The sequence below is a fragment of the Perissodus microlepis genome, chromosome 23, assembly GCF_051167445.1.
Source record: "Perissodus microlepis isolate ML-2025 ecotype Zambia chromosome 23, ASM5116744v1, whole genome shotgun sequence".
Taxonomy (NCBI): domain Eukaryota; kingdom Metazoa; phylum Chordata; class Actinopteri; order Cichliformes; family Cichlidae; genus Perissodus; species Perissodus microlepis.
Genome location: NC_140482.1, coordinates 3454919 through 3470897, shown reverse-complemented (window position 1 = coordinate 3470897; position 15979 = coordinate 3454919). Strand labels below are relative to the sequence as shown.

The following is a 15979-nucleotide window of genomic DNA, read 5'->3' as shown; positions in this document are numbered from 1 at the left end:
AGACTGACATAACTTTAACAGGCTGATGGGGTATGTCATGCTGCCAGGTGGGCAGGCAAGGCTGAAATACTAGTTTGTGAATGTGATACATGGAGAAAGCAGTGACATGGGAGTTTCAAATGTGTCTACTAAAAATCTTGAATGAGTTTGAATCTCAGTGACCTCAAGGTCAGAAGTTGAGTTTTCTGAAACTCTTGTGATCATTTACAGGGATCTGATCAGCAGAAGGCATCCCAGGTGTGTTTATGTTGCAAATCTAGATCAGCTCTTACTGTTTATAGTTCTCTGTAATCACACAGGCATGGGCATACACATGGACACCCCTGAACTATAGTAATCATAGCCAAAAATCAGATTACTTGTAAAAGTTAAACTGGAACAAAAATGGATGAACAATGTGGTGAAAGGGTGTAAAATGACCGAGGCGGACACACACTAGGTGGCACACACGTTTCAGAAACTGCTGCTGGTTCTTGTTGTATAAGCTGGTTAGGAGCCTGAGCCCTTGGGCTACAACCAAGCCAGAAAATATGAGTCATCCCATGAAAGACCTCCCACCTGCCTTAAAAAAGCTCAGTCTAATATAGCTACAGGCGTAACTGAAGTACATAATCAGCAGCAAACATACGAACTGTAATATTTATATCGGCTGATGTGAATTTTGTGGAAATCACTGAAAGATTTTAGGCTCCGTTTGCTGTTCTTGTATCTTTCCCTGCGTCTCACGCACAACGCCCTCTCAGAGGCTGCCACACCCAGTCTGTGCTTCACAGGCAAAGTTGACTCATGAAGTGTAAGAAGACACCAGCGGAGTGTTTCTGAGTCCACAAATACCCGGCGCCGAACCACGCACACCACGGCTAAAGAAGAGCCAACATGGAGCTTTGTTTGAGGATTGCGGTGCTGCTTTTCCTGGTTACTGGAACATTAACACAAGGTAAAAGCACAGCTGCCATTATTATCGTGTGTAACTGCTTTTTAAGGTCATGCGAGACGATTATAGCGAATTAAAAAGTTGTTTGGCCACTTGCCAAAAACAAACAAACAAGCAAATAAACAAAGAAGCACTTCTTTGAAAAGCTGGGTATTATTTCGTAGTAATAACGTCTGCTCTTTTGCACATGCGGACGATATGGTCCACACGCGTAAAATAAGACAAATGTTGTTTGTAATAACGTGTAACTTTTGAGGACTGTGGTTCAATGCACACAAAAACACGAAGCAACCTGAGCACACGCTGAACTGTTTTCCAAACGCCTCGATCCAAACCGGGATACTGATCCTTTATTCACAATTTATTTAGTTCAGCTCACGAATCCGAACATTGTCTCTGTTAACAACGTTCCTGTGCGCACAAACGTCTGAAACTGCGCGTAACACGTCTCTCAAAACTTGACTGCGTGTGCGCCAATCGCTGATCACGTCATGCCCATATGGGGTTTTGAAGCAAATTTAATGTTGCCAGCTTCGCACAGATCTATCGCTGCGTTCAATTCCCAGTGTAAAACTGGGAGATCTGGGCTTCCTGTGTGGGGTTTTTGTGTGCTTTTTCAAATAAAGTGGACGTTTCTTTCGCTAAACAAACTCATAACCCGTTTATTAGAAAACATAGATGTATCAGTTACAGACACTACACAGTAGCCGCCGAAATGTTCGAGTTATTGATTGAAGGATGTTCCTCCCAGAGCGCAATGATGTCATTAAAGAGTTTAGGCTTGAAGCTCATATCATACGCATTTGCAACCTATTCCATACTCGAGACAAAATTGTTTGTTTTTTGGAATAATTACATTAACACTACATTTCATATAATGTTGAAAAATGTTTATTACATGTTTGTTACAGTATCCTTTGTGTGGTCCTCTGGTCTTTTTGTTCTTTGGGTCAAACACATGATAGCTGATTCCTCTGAGGTTTCCAGGATTATTTCCTTTTTGGGAATACACCAAATTCCAGAAGTGGAAGCAATTTGTCACACGACTGGTACGAGTTTAGAGCGAAAAGATGCTGCTCGTCAGGATCAAGCAAACAGTTTTATTTTCATTCATTTACAAATGAAGGTTGGGGTGCCTGTAGAAAAGATTGTGAGTGCGACGTTAACATGTTAACGTGTGAGTGGGCCTGACGTGGCTGGATATCTGTTTGGACTAATGTGAGAAGATCCAAATCAACCAAGCTGATCTTCTCCTCGGTTCAAACACTAGTGTCCAAGTCCCTGTTCACTTTACATTACATTTATTTGACCTCTTGGAAATCCAGTTCATGTTTTGGAGACTGGCAAATAACCACAACGATAATTCAATTCAATTTTATTTGTACAGCACCAAATCACAACAACAGTCACCTCAGGTGCTTTATATTGTAAGGTAGAGTCTACAATAATACATACAGAGAAAAACCCAACCCAGTGGGAAGGAAAAACTCCCTTTTAACAGGAAGAAACCTCCAGCAGAACCAGGCTCAGGGAGGGGCGGGGCCATCTGCTGTGATTGGTTGGGGTGAGAGAAGGAAGACAGGATAGAGACATGCTGTGGAAGAGAGACAGAGGTTAATAACAATAAACACATCACACTAAATTACAGACATTAAAGACACTAACAACAAGAAAGTGCTCAGTAACAACTCCAAAAATCACATACAAGTAACACACATATCATATCACATCATATTATACATCTCCAGGATTTGTTCAAGTTATACTCCAAGGTATAAACTTTTTCCACGGGAAAACGTCATGGGGACAAAAATCCATCCATTCATTTTCTGCCTCTTATCTAGGTTTGGGTTGAGATGTCCTGCCTGCATCCTGTTTGGGGGCATTACTAAGCTAGCTGACAGATATCAGTCCAGCCTTTGTGAGTGTCAGCTACATTTAAAGTTTGCACGCCATTTGCACGTCTTCCTCTGTCATACTTCCTGTATGAAGCTCAAACAGAGCTGGTACGGCAAACCACAGGCATTTTTTCTAAAGTAGATGGCACGCACAGTAGTTTAGTAACTGAGGTTTTCTGCTTCACCCACAGCTCGTCACGATACTTTGCATAAATCTTAAATTATAACTGTAACCCAGGAAACATGCCGAAACACCCACACTGGCGTGCTCACCGTGGGGCCATACGCGCATGTTTGCTGGGAAATTGATATTTGGAGAAAAGAATTAAAACACATTCCAAACTGCAGAACTCCCAGGATGGACCTTTGAGCCATCGTCTTACATCACCTGTCATAGGTCATGTAACCATGAGCAACACTGAATCAGAGCCACAAAGAGCTGATCAATAATCTACATGTAATACATATTGTCCTGGCATGAGTCAGAAAAGGCCGTAGGTTTGTGGTGCTGTTTGCATATGTGCGTTGCGTTTTGTCTGTCTGTAAACACGATACCTTCAAAGCTGTTGACTGAATTCTGGGGGGGATTAGAGTGGGCTCATGTCCACTCAAATGTTGCTTACATCCACCAAGGTTGAAACAGACTGAAGAAAATAGACTGAAAAACTCAACTTGACCCCAAAATGTGTCAGATCTTTAACGACAGAACTGTGAAGAGAGGGAACGTTGTACGTTCAGTTGTCTTGTATTCAGCACAACAACAACAGTCGCCTCAAGGTGTTTTATATTGTAAGGTAGACCCTACAATAATACACACAACAATCAAATGAAGAAACCTCCCTTCGCACAGATCTACAAATATAGGCTGCGTATATATTACATAATAAGCCAAACAATTAAACAACAAACTCCCAGCACGGATAAAATAATTGTAGGAAGACACCAGAGAATTAAACTAAACTGAAACAAAATCTGAAAGCTTCTGTTGTCCATCACCTGCTGCTGTAGAACATTTGTCATGCTACACTCATCTGATCACAAACTATATTTAAAAAGTGCAAAGCAGATAAAAGGAATATGCAAAAACTAGTTCGACTCCATTAAAAGTCAGTACTGGCCAGAGAGCGAGCTGCCTTAGTGCAGCTTTGTGCTTCTGGATTCTCGTTTCTTGTTTTTCTGTTCACTGCTGCATTCATGTGGTTCAAAGTGCGTCCTGGTTGTGCTTTATAACCACAATTTAACCAAAAGGCACACGAGCCCTCTAAGACTGTCTGCAGAGCTGCTGCTCTGAGGCAAACCTGTGTGTGTCTGTGGGCGCGTACAGTACAAGATCAACGGGCCCAGCAACTGCTGGATTTCTGCACTTGTTCAGGCAAAGTGCGGCTCACACCTCCTACTTTCAGTTGTGACTCGTGCTTCTTACAGCTTCTTGATGTGTCAGTCAGCGCTGCCTTAGCAACCAGCAAATACACTGTATGACTGTATCCAACACGCAAAGGGCACAGTGAGCTGTGGGCCCGGCACATCTGGCATGTGACTAGTGTGGACTGTAGGGTTGTGACGATACTGAGTGCTGCTTTCAATAGCACAGGGAACATTCTGACTCCATTCTGCAATAAAAACATGAATAGGTAAAAAAATTCAATTTGTTAATTTCAGCCAGTTTTCCCAGTTCTAAGTTCGACTTAGTGAAACTGGTATTTAAGATTGGTTTTACAAAGTACAGATCGTGAAGGTATTTAAAATATGTTAATAAACAAAGGCTACAAATAAACAACACAATGCCAAACATCTTAATAATTCAGTGATGGTGTCGTAGAAAAACATTATAGAAATGTAAAACTATGGCGTTCAGCGGGAAATAAAAACAGCAGTCGCTGTGAAACATGAACCTCACAGCTGCCTGCAGCTAAATCAGAAAAAGATTTGAGTAGATTATTGTTGTACACATCTACCTGCCACCTTCCACACTGTGCATGAAACCATCTAATGTGACGTCACCATTCTGGACATGTTCGCTCTGCCGGTACTCCCAGTACTCCCAGTACTCCCAGTCTTCCATTCATGACCCAGGTCACTCACAGCTTCCCACCATGGGCCCACACGGGCATGTTTGTGTCTGCTAATTAAAGACTCAGAGGAAATCAGACATGCTGACAAAGCTGGATATAAACATATATAGATATAAATATAAAGGGTATTTATGTGAAGTGTGATGTAGTGTGACAGTGTTACCCTCCTGTGGTTACAGTCAACAGTCTCCACTATTAAACTGTAATGCTCTTCCTCATGTCTTCTTCATACAGAATTCAACCTGGGGGATGCGCTGGATGGAATAAGTGAGTGACCGTCACATCGGGCACTTTTCCTAGCATTGGTTTTTTAAAGGTTTCATTCACTCGTTTCTTTCTGTTTCTTTAGAACCGACACCCCAAAAGCCCAAAGAGAAGCCAAAGGCACCAGAGCAGCCCAAAAAGGATGGTTTGTAGTATTTCATGTGTTACGACAGAGCTTTGAAGCACGCCATCAGTGGCCTTTTGTTTACAGTGATGTACATTACACATATGATTCCCCATCTGTGTTAGTCTGTCCCATTGTCTTGAACACAATATGTCAGTGCTCAGTAATGACACATGTATATATGTATATATATGACATTACAGGTGTATTCATTGTAACACATCGTCTGTGTGAATCAAACTCGATGAATCAAACTTGGATGTTTTTCATGCTCTTCTTTGTGGTTTTGGCAGTCATTCGTGCCAACCTTTAAATTTCCCAGAAACTGCTTCATAATAAGAATGTAAGACTGTGAAAGCAAAAATAAAACGGTATAAATATAGATTTAAACATACGTCCTAGTTGATATGCTGCACAGCTTCCTGTTTTGAAGCCACACACGTGGACGAGCTAACAGACTAATTCCATGTGTTTCTCCTTCAGGTGAGCTAGACCTTTTGGATGCATTTGGACCAGGTAGACACGCTGACGTCTTATTTTACTGATTTTCTTCTGCTGAGTGTCAGAATTTGTTCTGCGTAATATATTTGTCCTTTTTTAATCTCATGTCTGATTTTTACTGCTACAAATGCAAAACTGTTAAGAATAAATGATAAAATAGCTCATCGTTAGCCATGCTTGGACTGTCCACCAAATGCGCTGTTTTTGTTTAAATAAATCTTTTTTCCACAGACGAGCCACAGCCGGAAAAACCCAAGAAACCAAGTCCTGGAGACTCTGGTGGGTCTGAGTGCTGACAGCCTTCATACATCCTGTGCTTTTGTATCATTTGTGATGCAGGGACATTGACGCTAAGATGGATTTTACATGTTTGTTTTGTGTGTGAGTGTATTTGAAGGTAAATGAATCATCACTTACAGTGTTTGAAGTATTTTCTTTTTTATGTCACAGATTCCAATGGATTCAATCTGGAAGACGCTGTCAGTCCAGGTAAAGACATGGATCATTCCCATCAGTCACTCCAGTTTTGTTAGTAGTAGTAATGGTGAGTACTGGGAAGCGTTTCCTTTACGCCTCAACAAGGGTGAGAGAGTGTGGAGCCGCCTGCTTTGAGCTGTCAGCTGTAGATTCAGTCATTAATGTTGAGTCTGGCTGATTGACTTCTGTGTGTGTGGCTCAATGCTAACATGGTGCTATCTGCACAGAGCATGGTAGACGTATAGCACTGCTACTGTGCTCACAGGTGGGCCTTTGCCCACATAGACTTTAATCCATCTGCTTTGTTTATCGTATATATTATTATTGGTTCCCATGATGCATTTGTATTTACAGGACCTACCACTAAACCTGACAAACCTGCTGTCAACCCACCAAAGGGTGGAGGAGGTAAGCCTCTGTTTCATAAGCTGCTGTCAGTGGCAGGTTGTTGGTTCGACACTGATTTATGGATGAGATTCCAGTTTAGCAGCTCTGACCTGAGGCTCTTTCTCTTTGCTTCCCTGTCAGTTCTTCAGTGCACATCATGAAGGCAAATAAACATAATAATTGAGGCATTTTGAGGTTGCTGTTTTTGGTCAAGTATAATCACGTGACCTTACATATGCTTTTCCTGTCACAACCATGAACGGAAATAAATGAACATTTACCTTTTTAAGATATGACAATGACTGAATTCATCAAGAAAACCAACATTTGTGTTCACTGATCATCAAGCAGTGTATTTGTGGCAGATTTTCAGTCTCAGCAGATGTTGTTAAAGTGTGGAAACAGCTGTAGCAGTACAGAGCTGGCCTGTGGAAGTCTTGGTGTTCTGATGTGACGGCATAATTGGTTGTTTATGCCTCATCATTTTTTCAGGTGGTGGAAATTTTGATGATTTGGACTTGTTTCATGTAAGCGATGGAGACTACAAGCCTGATGGAGGCCGCTCAGGAGGTACGATAACGGTTATTTTATGATGTTATTTCTATCGCTTTTTATGCCTCTGTTTTGGCTCCAGTGTAACCCTAAATCACAGGTGTCCAACTCCAGGCCTCCAGTGTCCTGCAGGTTTTAGATGTGACCTTGACCCAGCACAGCTGGTTTAAATGACTAAATGACCTCCTCAACATGTCTTGAAGGTCTCCAGAGGCCTGGGAATGATTTGATTCAGGTGTGTTGACCCAGGGTGAGGAGTTGGACACCCCTGGGATAAATACATCAGGATGTTACTCGTTGTGATTCCAGCTGTATACTGCTGGTGTTTGCAGCTGTAGACCTTTGATTATATAAATGACAGACGGCACTATAATACGGTCGAAATCTGCACTGTAGCTGATAAGTGTTTTTTTACTGCTGTCATGCAGTTTGTTTCCCATTTGTGAGTCAGATAGAAAATTCAGTGGTTCCAGTTTGTGTTTAGGAAACATTTTGGAGTTTGTGCACTACTTCCTTTCTGTTGTTGTGTTTTGTTGCCCTTCACTACCGCGGACTCTGCCCAGCTGCTATAATGCTCTCATGTGTCACTGGAAGACAACAACACATTGATATAATGTCACGGTAATGTTGACGCCCTGTGGCTTCTCCAACACTGTTTCATTATTTATCCTTGATGTTGTCTCGAGGGAACTAAAATTACTTAAAGACAAAAGAGACAGTTTCATATGCAAACAGAAGCAACTATCTTTTTATTTTTAGTCTTTATTGCAGTAGATTTTTTTGGCCGTCTTTATCATTGAGGTTAATGCATTTTGGCCCCTTATTTGTTATTTAATGAGTTTACTGCACATCTGTTTAACCCTTCCATGCATGAATTTTGACAGCCTCACTCTGGATGTTTTTCTTAAGTGTTTTTATTCATCTTTAGGCTTGAAAAAAGATTTTTGAACTTCATTTTTTAAACGTGTACTTTTCAAAGAGTTTTTTACATCCACGTAGACAACAGGCACACGAATAAATAATATACACTGTGTAAAAACTATAAAATAACTCAAATATTTTTGATAAAAAACATGTCAATATAACAGCATGTATATAAACTATAATAAATAGGGTTTGGAGTGACACATCAGTGTCCAGTGTAGTGGTTTATGTGCAAGTATACCATCAACACTGACAGACGTACAAGTAAACAGCCTTTGAATAGCTGCAGTGGCCACTGTGTGAAAGGTTAAAAAGCTGGGATGGAGCTTTTGGAACTGTTTTTATTGGTCACATTTGGAGGTTTGAGGATGGGATATAAAAGCATTTTCACTTTGTTGTTTTTGTTTAGACTTGAAGTGGTCACCAGAACTAGAAAGGTGCTACGTTAGGACCAGTCTGAGGTCCTCCTGTGTAGATCAATACTGAGCTGCTGATGCTGTTCTGCTGACCTTTAAATGATTGGAAGCTATTTTTTACCACCAGTTTACCAAAGGACAGATCAAAACATCTTATTGTTTATCAGAACTGCTGCAATGTTGTTTCTTCTTATCATTGAAAAAAAGGAAAATACAGAAAAACAAGTGTCGATCTTTTTGTTTTTTAATTCCAAAGTATTATCTCCTAGATAGTAGGACACAGGCCTCGAGGGCTGGTGTCCTGCAGGTTTTAGAGATCACCTGAATCACATGATCAGTTCATTCCCAGGCCTCTGGAGACCTTCGAGACATGTTGAGGAGGTCATTTAAATCAGCTGTGTTGGATCAAGGACACATCGAAAACCTGCAGGACACCGGAGGCCTGGAGTTGGACACCCTTGGTCTTGGTTTAGTGACAGCATTAAAATAATTAGTTGTATTTTGACCAAAGACAGGAAAGAGAAGTCATGACTGAGGTATGTGATGTCATGTTAATTTGCTGTGCTGAGAGTCTGAGGTCAGCTCTCTGACTGACGTCTAACCTTTCTTTCAGGTCGTGCCAAGGATCCTCAGGGTATGCAGTACTTTGGTTCATCTTGTCTCGTTTTTATTCTGCCTTACAAATATTTTGACTACATGTTTCATTTAACAAGAGTGTAATAAACAGTGTTGATTAATGTGAATCCCGTGTTCTCACAGGTGGTGCTGAACAGCCTCAAGGTGAGTCCCACGTTTGATCTTCAGTCCATGCTTTGCCTGGACGAGTGCAGAAACGCAGCACTCGATGGGCCTGTTGTACTGTACCCCCCCACACACACAGGTTTGCCTCAGAGCAGCAGCTCTGCAGACAGTCTTAGAGCACTCGTGTGCCTTTTGGTTCATCTGTGGTTATAAAGAACAACCAGGACGCACTTTGAACCACATGAATGCAGCAGTGAACAGAAAAACAAGAAACGAGAATCCAGAAGCACAAAGCTGCACTAAGGCAGCTCGCTCGTCCTCGTGTTAGCATTATCATGACATCACGTCAGTGTCACAGTATAAAGCATGTCTGTAATAAACACTGTTGATTAATGTGAATCCCGTGTTCTCACAGGTGGTGCTGGACAGCCTCAAGGTGAGTCCCACGTTTGATCTTCAGTCCATGCTTTGCTAGACCTGCACAGTGTCCAAGCAGCTTTTGTCCATTATGAGGACCGTGCTCAGTCTCCAGCACTAACAGTCTTCTTGTTTTTATGATCACGTGGAATTTGTTTAAATGTGGTGATCATATAATCATGAGCTGTAATAATAACAGTGGATCATTTGGTTGTGCAGTCGCTATAAAAAGGTTTCAGCACATGAGACCAACATTTATCTATTCGGCCTTGAAGACACGCAGCCCTTCTTCCTGTGTGTTCGTCTTCAGAATCGAAGCTCTTGAGTTGTTGTTGGTCATTTCCTGTTTCCTGTCATGGAGGAAGCACCACAGAATGCCTCTGCTTTCCTACATTAGTTTTTATCATTATGGACTTCCTGTTACGAGTTGTTTTGGAAGCTCTGCTAGCTCATTACCTTGGTGGGTAGGAGCTGGATTATGTGCTGGCTGTTTGATGGGTTGCATTTTGTTTAAGTTGCTAATGAGCCTGATTGTCTTCACACTGGCCCCCTGGTCTGGTTTCTCTGGTTAAAACCCTGCTACGATTGTGTCGTTGCAGATCCAGACTTTCTGTGGGGCCACATCCTGAAGATGTTAAACGCTAACATGCCCGAGGAATTCTATGTTTGGATGTCCAACTTAAAGCAAATCTTAACACCTCTGTTAGAGCGGGCCATGGATCTGTTACAAGCTGTGCAATGAGCTGTTGGGTCATGCGGTGGTTTACAGAAGCTGTTTTCAATATCTGATGGACTCAAAATGAGCAGACATGTTGTTTTGCTGGGTGCCAGGATTGTGGTCATTGGGATACTTTTTTTTATGTTACTTGCATTTTCTGTGTGTAATTTGTTGCTCTGCAAACAAATGTGTGCTTTGTAGTACTTTGACAGTCAGAGTGGACCACATACCAGCAGCACTTCATACTGGGAGAGTTTTTTAAAGAAGGTCTGACTGTGAATGGAGCTAAATATCACATGTTCATCCATGTGGGGATCATGACAACTGGTTTGCTTACTGGAAATCAGGTTTTTTACTGCCGTCGCTTTGTGTCGGGACACGCCTGCTTATCTCTTCCACAGTCGGCATTCTTAGGATAGCACGCATTCAAAGCCTCAGCTGACACATCCAACACGTAGAGCTGCAAACTTCCCGGGACAGACTTTCTGATGTGTGATCCGATGATGCTTCTTCTGTTTGGCACAGCTCAGCTTCTGAACTGCTCTGTGTACGACTGGAGTTTTGGTTTTTCGTACGTTTGCTTCGAGTCTTTAAGGGATTTGGATTTTATTTTGAGAAAAGTGTAACACATAATAATAAAATCATAAAAGCAGCTTGAAATGGTCAGTGTATCTGAAATATGATTCCTAAATCCACAAGAGTTGTTGTGCTGTAGGATTTAGATTTTATAATGACCTCGACTTATATCCCAGTATCATAATAACCTAACAGACACATCATGCTAAGCCCTCGGGGGTCCTGTGTGAGACAGGAGAGCAGTGAGTGACATTCTCCACATTTCCCAGCAGTAAGTCATGCACACAGCTGCCTGCCTGCCGTGTATTCTTGTTGTTTAATATCCAGGCAACTCCCTGTTTTAGTGATCGGCAGCATCATGAGACAAAGCTCAGTGACTCAGTGTGGCTTCAAAGAACAGCCAGCTTCATTATTCATGCTGCCACACCCTGCCCTGGAGCTGCTGTATCTGCTTTTCATTTGCCTTGCTGCACATTTTTCCAGTGCTGCCAGTAACTGTGGCATTGAAAGTTATTAACGCCACAGGTACCGCCATCGTGTGGTGAACTGTGGTCATCACAGCTCATGGACTGGGTCTGGATCAAGCTTTTTGAATTGTTCTTAAAATCTTAAACTCTAACGATCATGTTTGTGAGCCAAACAAACACAGAGCGCTGTTTCGATTTCTCACTTGAGCAGGTATCAAGTTACAAGTATTTGCAAACATTTGCCACTCTTAAAGCAGGGGTGTCCAACTCCAGGCCTCGAGGGCCGGTGTCCTGCAGGTTTTAGATCTCACCCTGGGTCAACACACCTGAATCACATGTTTAGTTCATTCCCAGGCCTCTGGAGAACTTCAGGACATGTTGAGGAGCTCATTTATCCATTTAAATCAGCTGTGTTGGATCATCATCTGAAACCTGGCCCTCGAGGCCTGGAGTTGGACACTCCTGCTTTAAAGCGATTTTACTCTGATCTTGATAAACGAAGTCATTTGACAAACCGATTAAAAAATAGAATTTGAATAAATACATTTAAAGTGGGTCCTTTCCAGTAATGTGTGTGTCCTTTTTCCTGTCCTGCTGCATTCGAAGGGAGTGGTCCGATTGCAGGAATCATCAGTGCCGTAGGCGTTGCCCTGGTGGGAGCAGCGTCCAGTTACTTTGCTTATCAGAAGAAGAAACTGTGCTTCAAGCTGCAGGGAGGTCGGTATCCCTCATTTCTGTAATAATGAGTTCAGTATTACTGCTGATTACAGATAACAGGACTCTGACATCATCCTGATAAGAGTGTTTCTGATCCAGGTGCAGATCCAGAGAGTGGTAAAGGACACCAAGGCACTCATTCCGAGCCTCAAGGTAAGTTCTTACAGTCCACGCACGGTGGCGTGACACGCCCCAAAGCTGCCCGCGCATGCGCCACTTTTGGTGTTGTTTCGGATGGCCTGCACATCTTGATTTTTGTAACCTGGGTTGAAGACGTGAGTGTACGATCGTATTCTCTCCACCACCAGGGGCGAAGGGCTTCAACAGAATGAAAAATGTGAGGTTTTTGGAGAAACAAGCCCCCAGAACTGTTTTCTTTGTTTCCTATCTTTACTTCTATGCCAGTGATAATTCACCGTTTATTTCTGAGAAGGCTGCAGAGCGTCAGGGCTCTGTGACACGGCCATGAATCAGGCTTAAGCTGGCTGCTTACTACGAAGTTACAAAAGGTGTCTTAATAAGGAGTGTTCACTGGACTGAGATCTGCTGAGGACAACAGCATATGAGTCACCTCATCAAACCGTTCAGTGAACCTTCATGATGAGGAGACCACACCCATCACCTTTCATCAGAAGATGAAGGTGATCACTGAGACCTGCCTTGGGTCCTTGACTGTCTCGCTGCCACAGAGTAACAGTAAAGAGTACCTCTCAGCTTCTCATTACAGAGTAGATTCTAGTTACTGTAGCTTTAGTGTTACTTGTTTTCTCAGCTGTGACACATGAGTGATGACTGGTCAGTCAACAGTTTTAAAACTGTTATGCTCTGAAATGTGTGACCTGAGCAGTGAGTGAGCTTGTTTGCTAACAGATGTTCATTGATATGATAAAGTCATGTTAAGTGTGAACTAGAAGGAGAAAAATCAGAGTGCACAAAGTGAATATTTAAAATGTTTGAATGCAGCTTGAATACTAAAGAATGATTAGGGGGAAATAATCAGTGATTATATGTAAAAAGTCTTAAATGAAGGTCCGAGGGAGCGTGATATTGGCAACATCCAGAACAGCACCAAAAAGACTAACTAAACCCAGCCTGCCCCCTGGTGGTGCCTGTGAACAGGCACTGGCTTATCGCTGTGCTCTTTCTAACTTCAGTTCTCAGCAACCTGCTCCAGACAAACTAGACGCGTCTCTCCTGCTGCCAGAGGACTTCATTCAACTTCCAGTCAGCCTTGTTGGTGGTGCTTCTGCAGCCTGATCGACTTAAACCAGAACTACAACTGTAGCCCAGCTTGAAGACTGTCCATTTGCAAACATCTGAGTGTGCATCTTCTCTTTGTATCTTTAACAAAAATCAGAATATCCCAAAGGTGATTTGAAAGGAGCATTTGTATTTGTGTTTGTTGGCTGTGTGTAACTACTGTAAAGATGAATACTCTGGCACTGTGGTAATACGCACATTTATTTTAAAGTAGGTGCAAATATTCATGCAGGTGATATTTTTAACAGTAAGTCTCCTCTGTAGGGTTCCCGTTTAAAACACTCGTTACTACAGTTTACTAAAGTAAATACACACATATACTATTCAGCGTAGCGCACACCTCTGCAGAACACCTCTGCAGCACACCTCTGCAGCACACCTCTGCAGCACACCTCTGCAGCACACCTCTGCAGAGAACAGGGATATAAAAGCTGCTGTGCAGTGCAAAATGAACACATCCAAACACAGCAGTGACCCCGTTTGGAGCAGGGTGTGTTCAGGTCACATGCTAGTCAGCCTGGTCCCTGGAGGTGTTTCAAACTGAAGGAGAGCTTTCATTAGTTGAGCTGTAGTTTAGGCTCAGTGTGTGACCAATGAAAATCAACTGGAAATGTGTATTTTAGAGTAAAAGAACCGTGTTTGTCACATGATTTAAGCGTTTAGTGGAAGTGCACATTCTTCAGGAGGCCACGCACCTTTCCAGTGATGGTAAACGACAGCATGAAGCACAGCTCGTGCTGAGCGCATGCATATAAAGCCAGGAGGTGTTTGTAGTTCATGAAACACAAAAAATGCACATTTATTAATGCACTCGTTGCAGACAACTCTTAGGATCTTTGCTCTTAATGTAACATACAGCACAAACATGAGTTTCTTGCTATCTTGAGCTTGATTATAAAAATTCATTTTTCTCCGTCTGTCCAAAACCTTTTTATCGTCTTAACAGTCAGTCTGCTGCTTTGTAGATGAACGCTCAGAATCAGCAGCTCTTTATCAAGATATGATTTATGCCAGAAGATGAGAAGTAATTGTACACAGCGTCCGGATCATAAATACGATGTCACTAAAAGTTTGAACATTTAGCAGCTGAATTCAGGTGTTTGGTATATTTACATGGGGTGTGTAGATGTGTCGGCTCATGTTTAGCAAACAGAGTTTGTCTTATGATTTTCATGTTTAAAACAAACTTATATGAAAAGAAATGATGTGAAAGGTTTAATGAATCAGTGCCTTAGAAGAGCAGCAGCCACAGATCACTGACACTGGGCCGACGCATTTATGCTCATCAAGTGTTTGTTTTAGTGTGACACGTTGTGCGCTGTCCCACAGACTCACACTGGGACATCAGTCATAAATGAGCACATCACATTACAGTCTGAGGGCTCATCAGCAGACACTCAGACTGTAATGTGATGTGAACTCTTACGATGCTAAAATATTGAAATAGTTTGCATCCCTGTGAGATGTAGATAGTTGGGGAGATGGTGTGTACAGATGCTTTGAGCTTTGTTAGTCTGTTACTAATTTGTCTGGGTTTACAAACCGAGATGTGATCCAGGTTATTTCGTTTTTTACATCTGACTTAGAGTAGAGAAATGTTGCATTTGTGAGTGGATTTAATGTACGCAAATGTTTCAAATAAAATGATCTGTGTTTGTATTTTGGAACCCTCGTTGTGTTTAACCTGCACCAAGTCCACACAAACATACCTGAGCAGCTGAAAGTCTGCTCCCATTTTTAAAGTTTCATTTTAAATCCTTTTGTTGGAGTGCAGAGGCAAGGCTATTGGACTTGTTTCATATCTAAATGCTTCTCTAGTTTTTATGAGAATACACATATTCAGGTAAAGACCGTACAGTAATACAGAGAAGATCCCCTTTGAGCGCTTTGGTGACAGTGGGAAAGAAGACTCCCTTTCAACAGGAAGAAACCTCCGGCAGAACCAATAAAAACGAACGATTCAGTGCAGAGAGGTCTATCAACACATAGTGAGTGAAGCAGAAACTCCCAGTGCATCATGGGAATCCCCGGCAGCCTACGTCTATTGCAGCATAACTAAGGGAGGATTCAGGGTCACCTGGTCCAGCCCTAACTATATGCTTTAGCAAAAAGGAAAGTTTGAAGCCTAATCTTGAAAGTAGAGATAGTGTCTGTCTCCTGAATCCAAACTGGAAGCTGGTTCCACAGAAGAGGGGCCTGAAAACTGAAGGCTCTGCCTCCCATTCTACTTTTAAATACTCTAGGAACAACAAGTAGGCCTGCAGAGCGAGAGCGAAGTGCTCTAATAGGGTGATATGGTACTACAAGGTCATTAAGATAAGATGGGGCCTGATTATTTAAGACCTTGTATGTGAGGAGCAGGATTTTGAATTCTGGATTTAACAGGAAGCCAAAACAGGAGAAATCTGCTCTCTCCTTCTAGTCCCTGTCAGGACTCTTGCTGCAGCATTTTGGATTAGCTGAAGGCTTTTCAGGGAGTTTTTTGGACATCCTGATAATAATGAATTACAGTCGTCCAGCCTGGAAGTAATAAA

At 42.1% G+C, this 15979-nt stretch overlaps 1 protein-coding gene across 2 annotated transcripts; it reads left to right on the top strand.

The window, feature by feature from the left end:
• Positions 1–553: 553 nt before the first annotated feature.
• cd99 (CD99 molecule) lies at positions 554–15104 on the top strand. Of its 2 annotated transcripts, XM_084921909.1 has the most exons (14): positions 566–937; positions 5139–5171; positions 5254–5313; positions 5776–5808; positions 6025–6072; positions 6244–6282; positions 6625–6678; positions 7150–7227; positions 9163–9183; positions 9309–9329; positions 9706–9726; positions 12075–12185; positions 12285–12338; positions 13340–15104. In XM_084921909.1, exons 1-14 carry the CDS (start codon positions 877–879, stop codon positions 13366–13368), a joined length of 663 nt encoding a protein of 220 aa, XP_084778035.1. In that variant the 5' UTR covers positions 566–876; the 3' UTR covers positions 13369–15104. The 2 variants fall into 2 exon arrangements, with proteins under 2 accessions (XP_084778036.1, XP_084778035.1); XM_084921910.1 differs by lacking the exons at positions 12285–12338; positions 13340–15104 and having other exon boundaries at positions 554–937; positions 10307–12182.
• Positions 15105–15979: the final 875 nt, after the last annotated feature.

What these genes read in the sequence shown, in the direction of transcription:
- cd99 (XM_084921909.1), top strand. Translation starts at nt 877, where the DNA reads ATGGAGCTTTGTTTGAGGATTGCGGTGCTGCTTTTCCTGGTTACTGGA. An exon ending in GGAAGACGCTGTCAGTCCAG is followed by an intron (nt 6,283 to 6,624) that starts GTAAAGACATGG and finishes TTGTATTTACAG; the next exon opens with GACCTACCACTAAACCTGAC. An exon ending in TGATGGAGGCCGCTCAGGAG is followed by an intron (nt 7,228 to 9,162) that starts GTACGATAACGG and finishes CCTTTCTTTCAG; the next exon opens with GTCGTGCCAAGGATCCTCAG.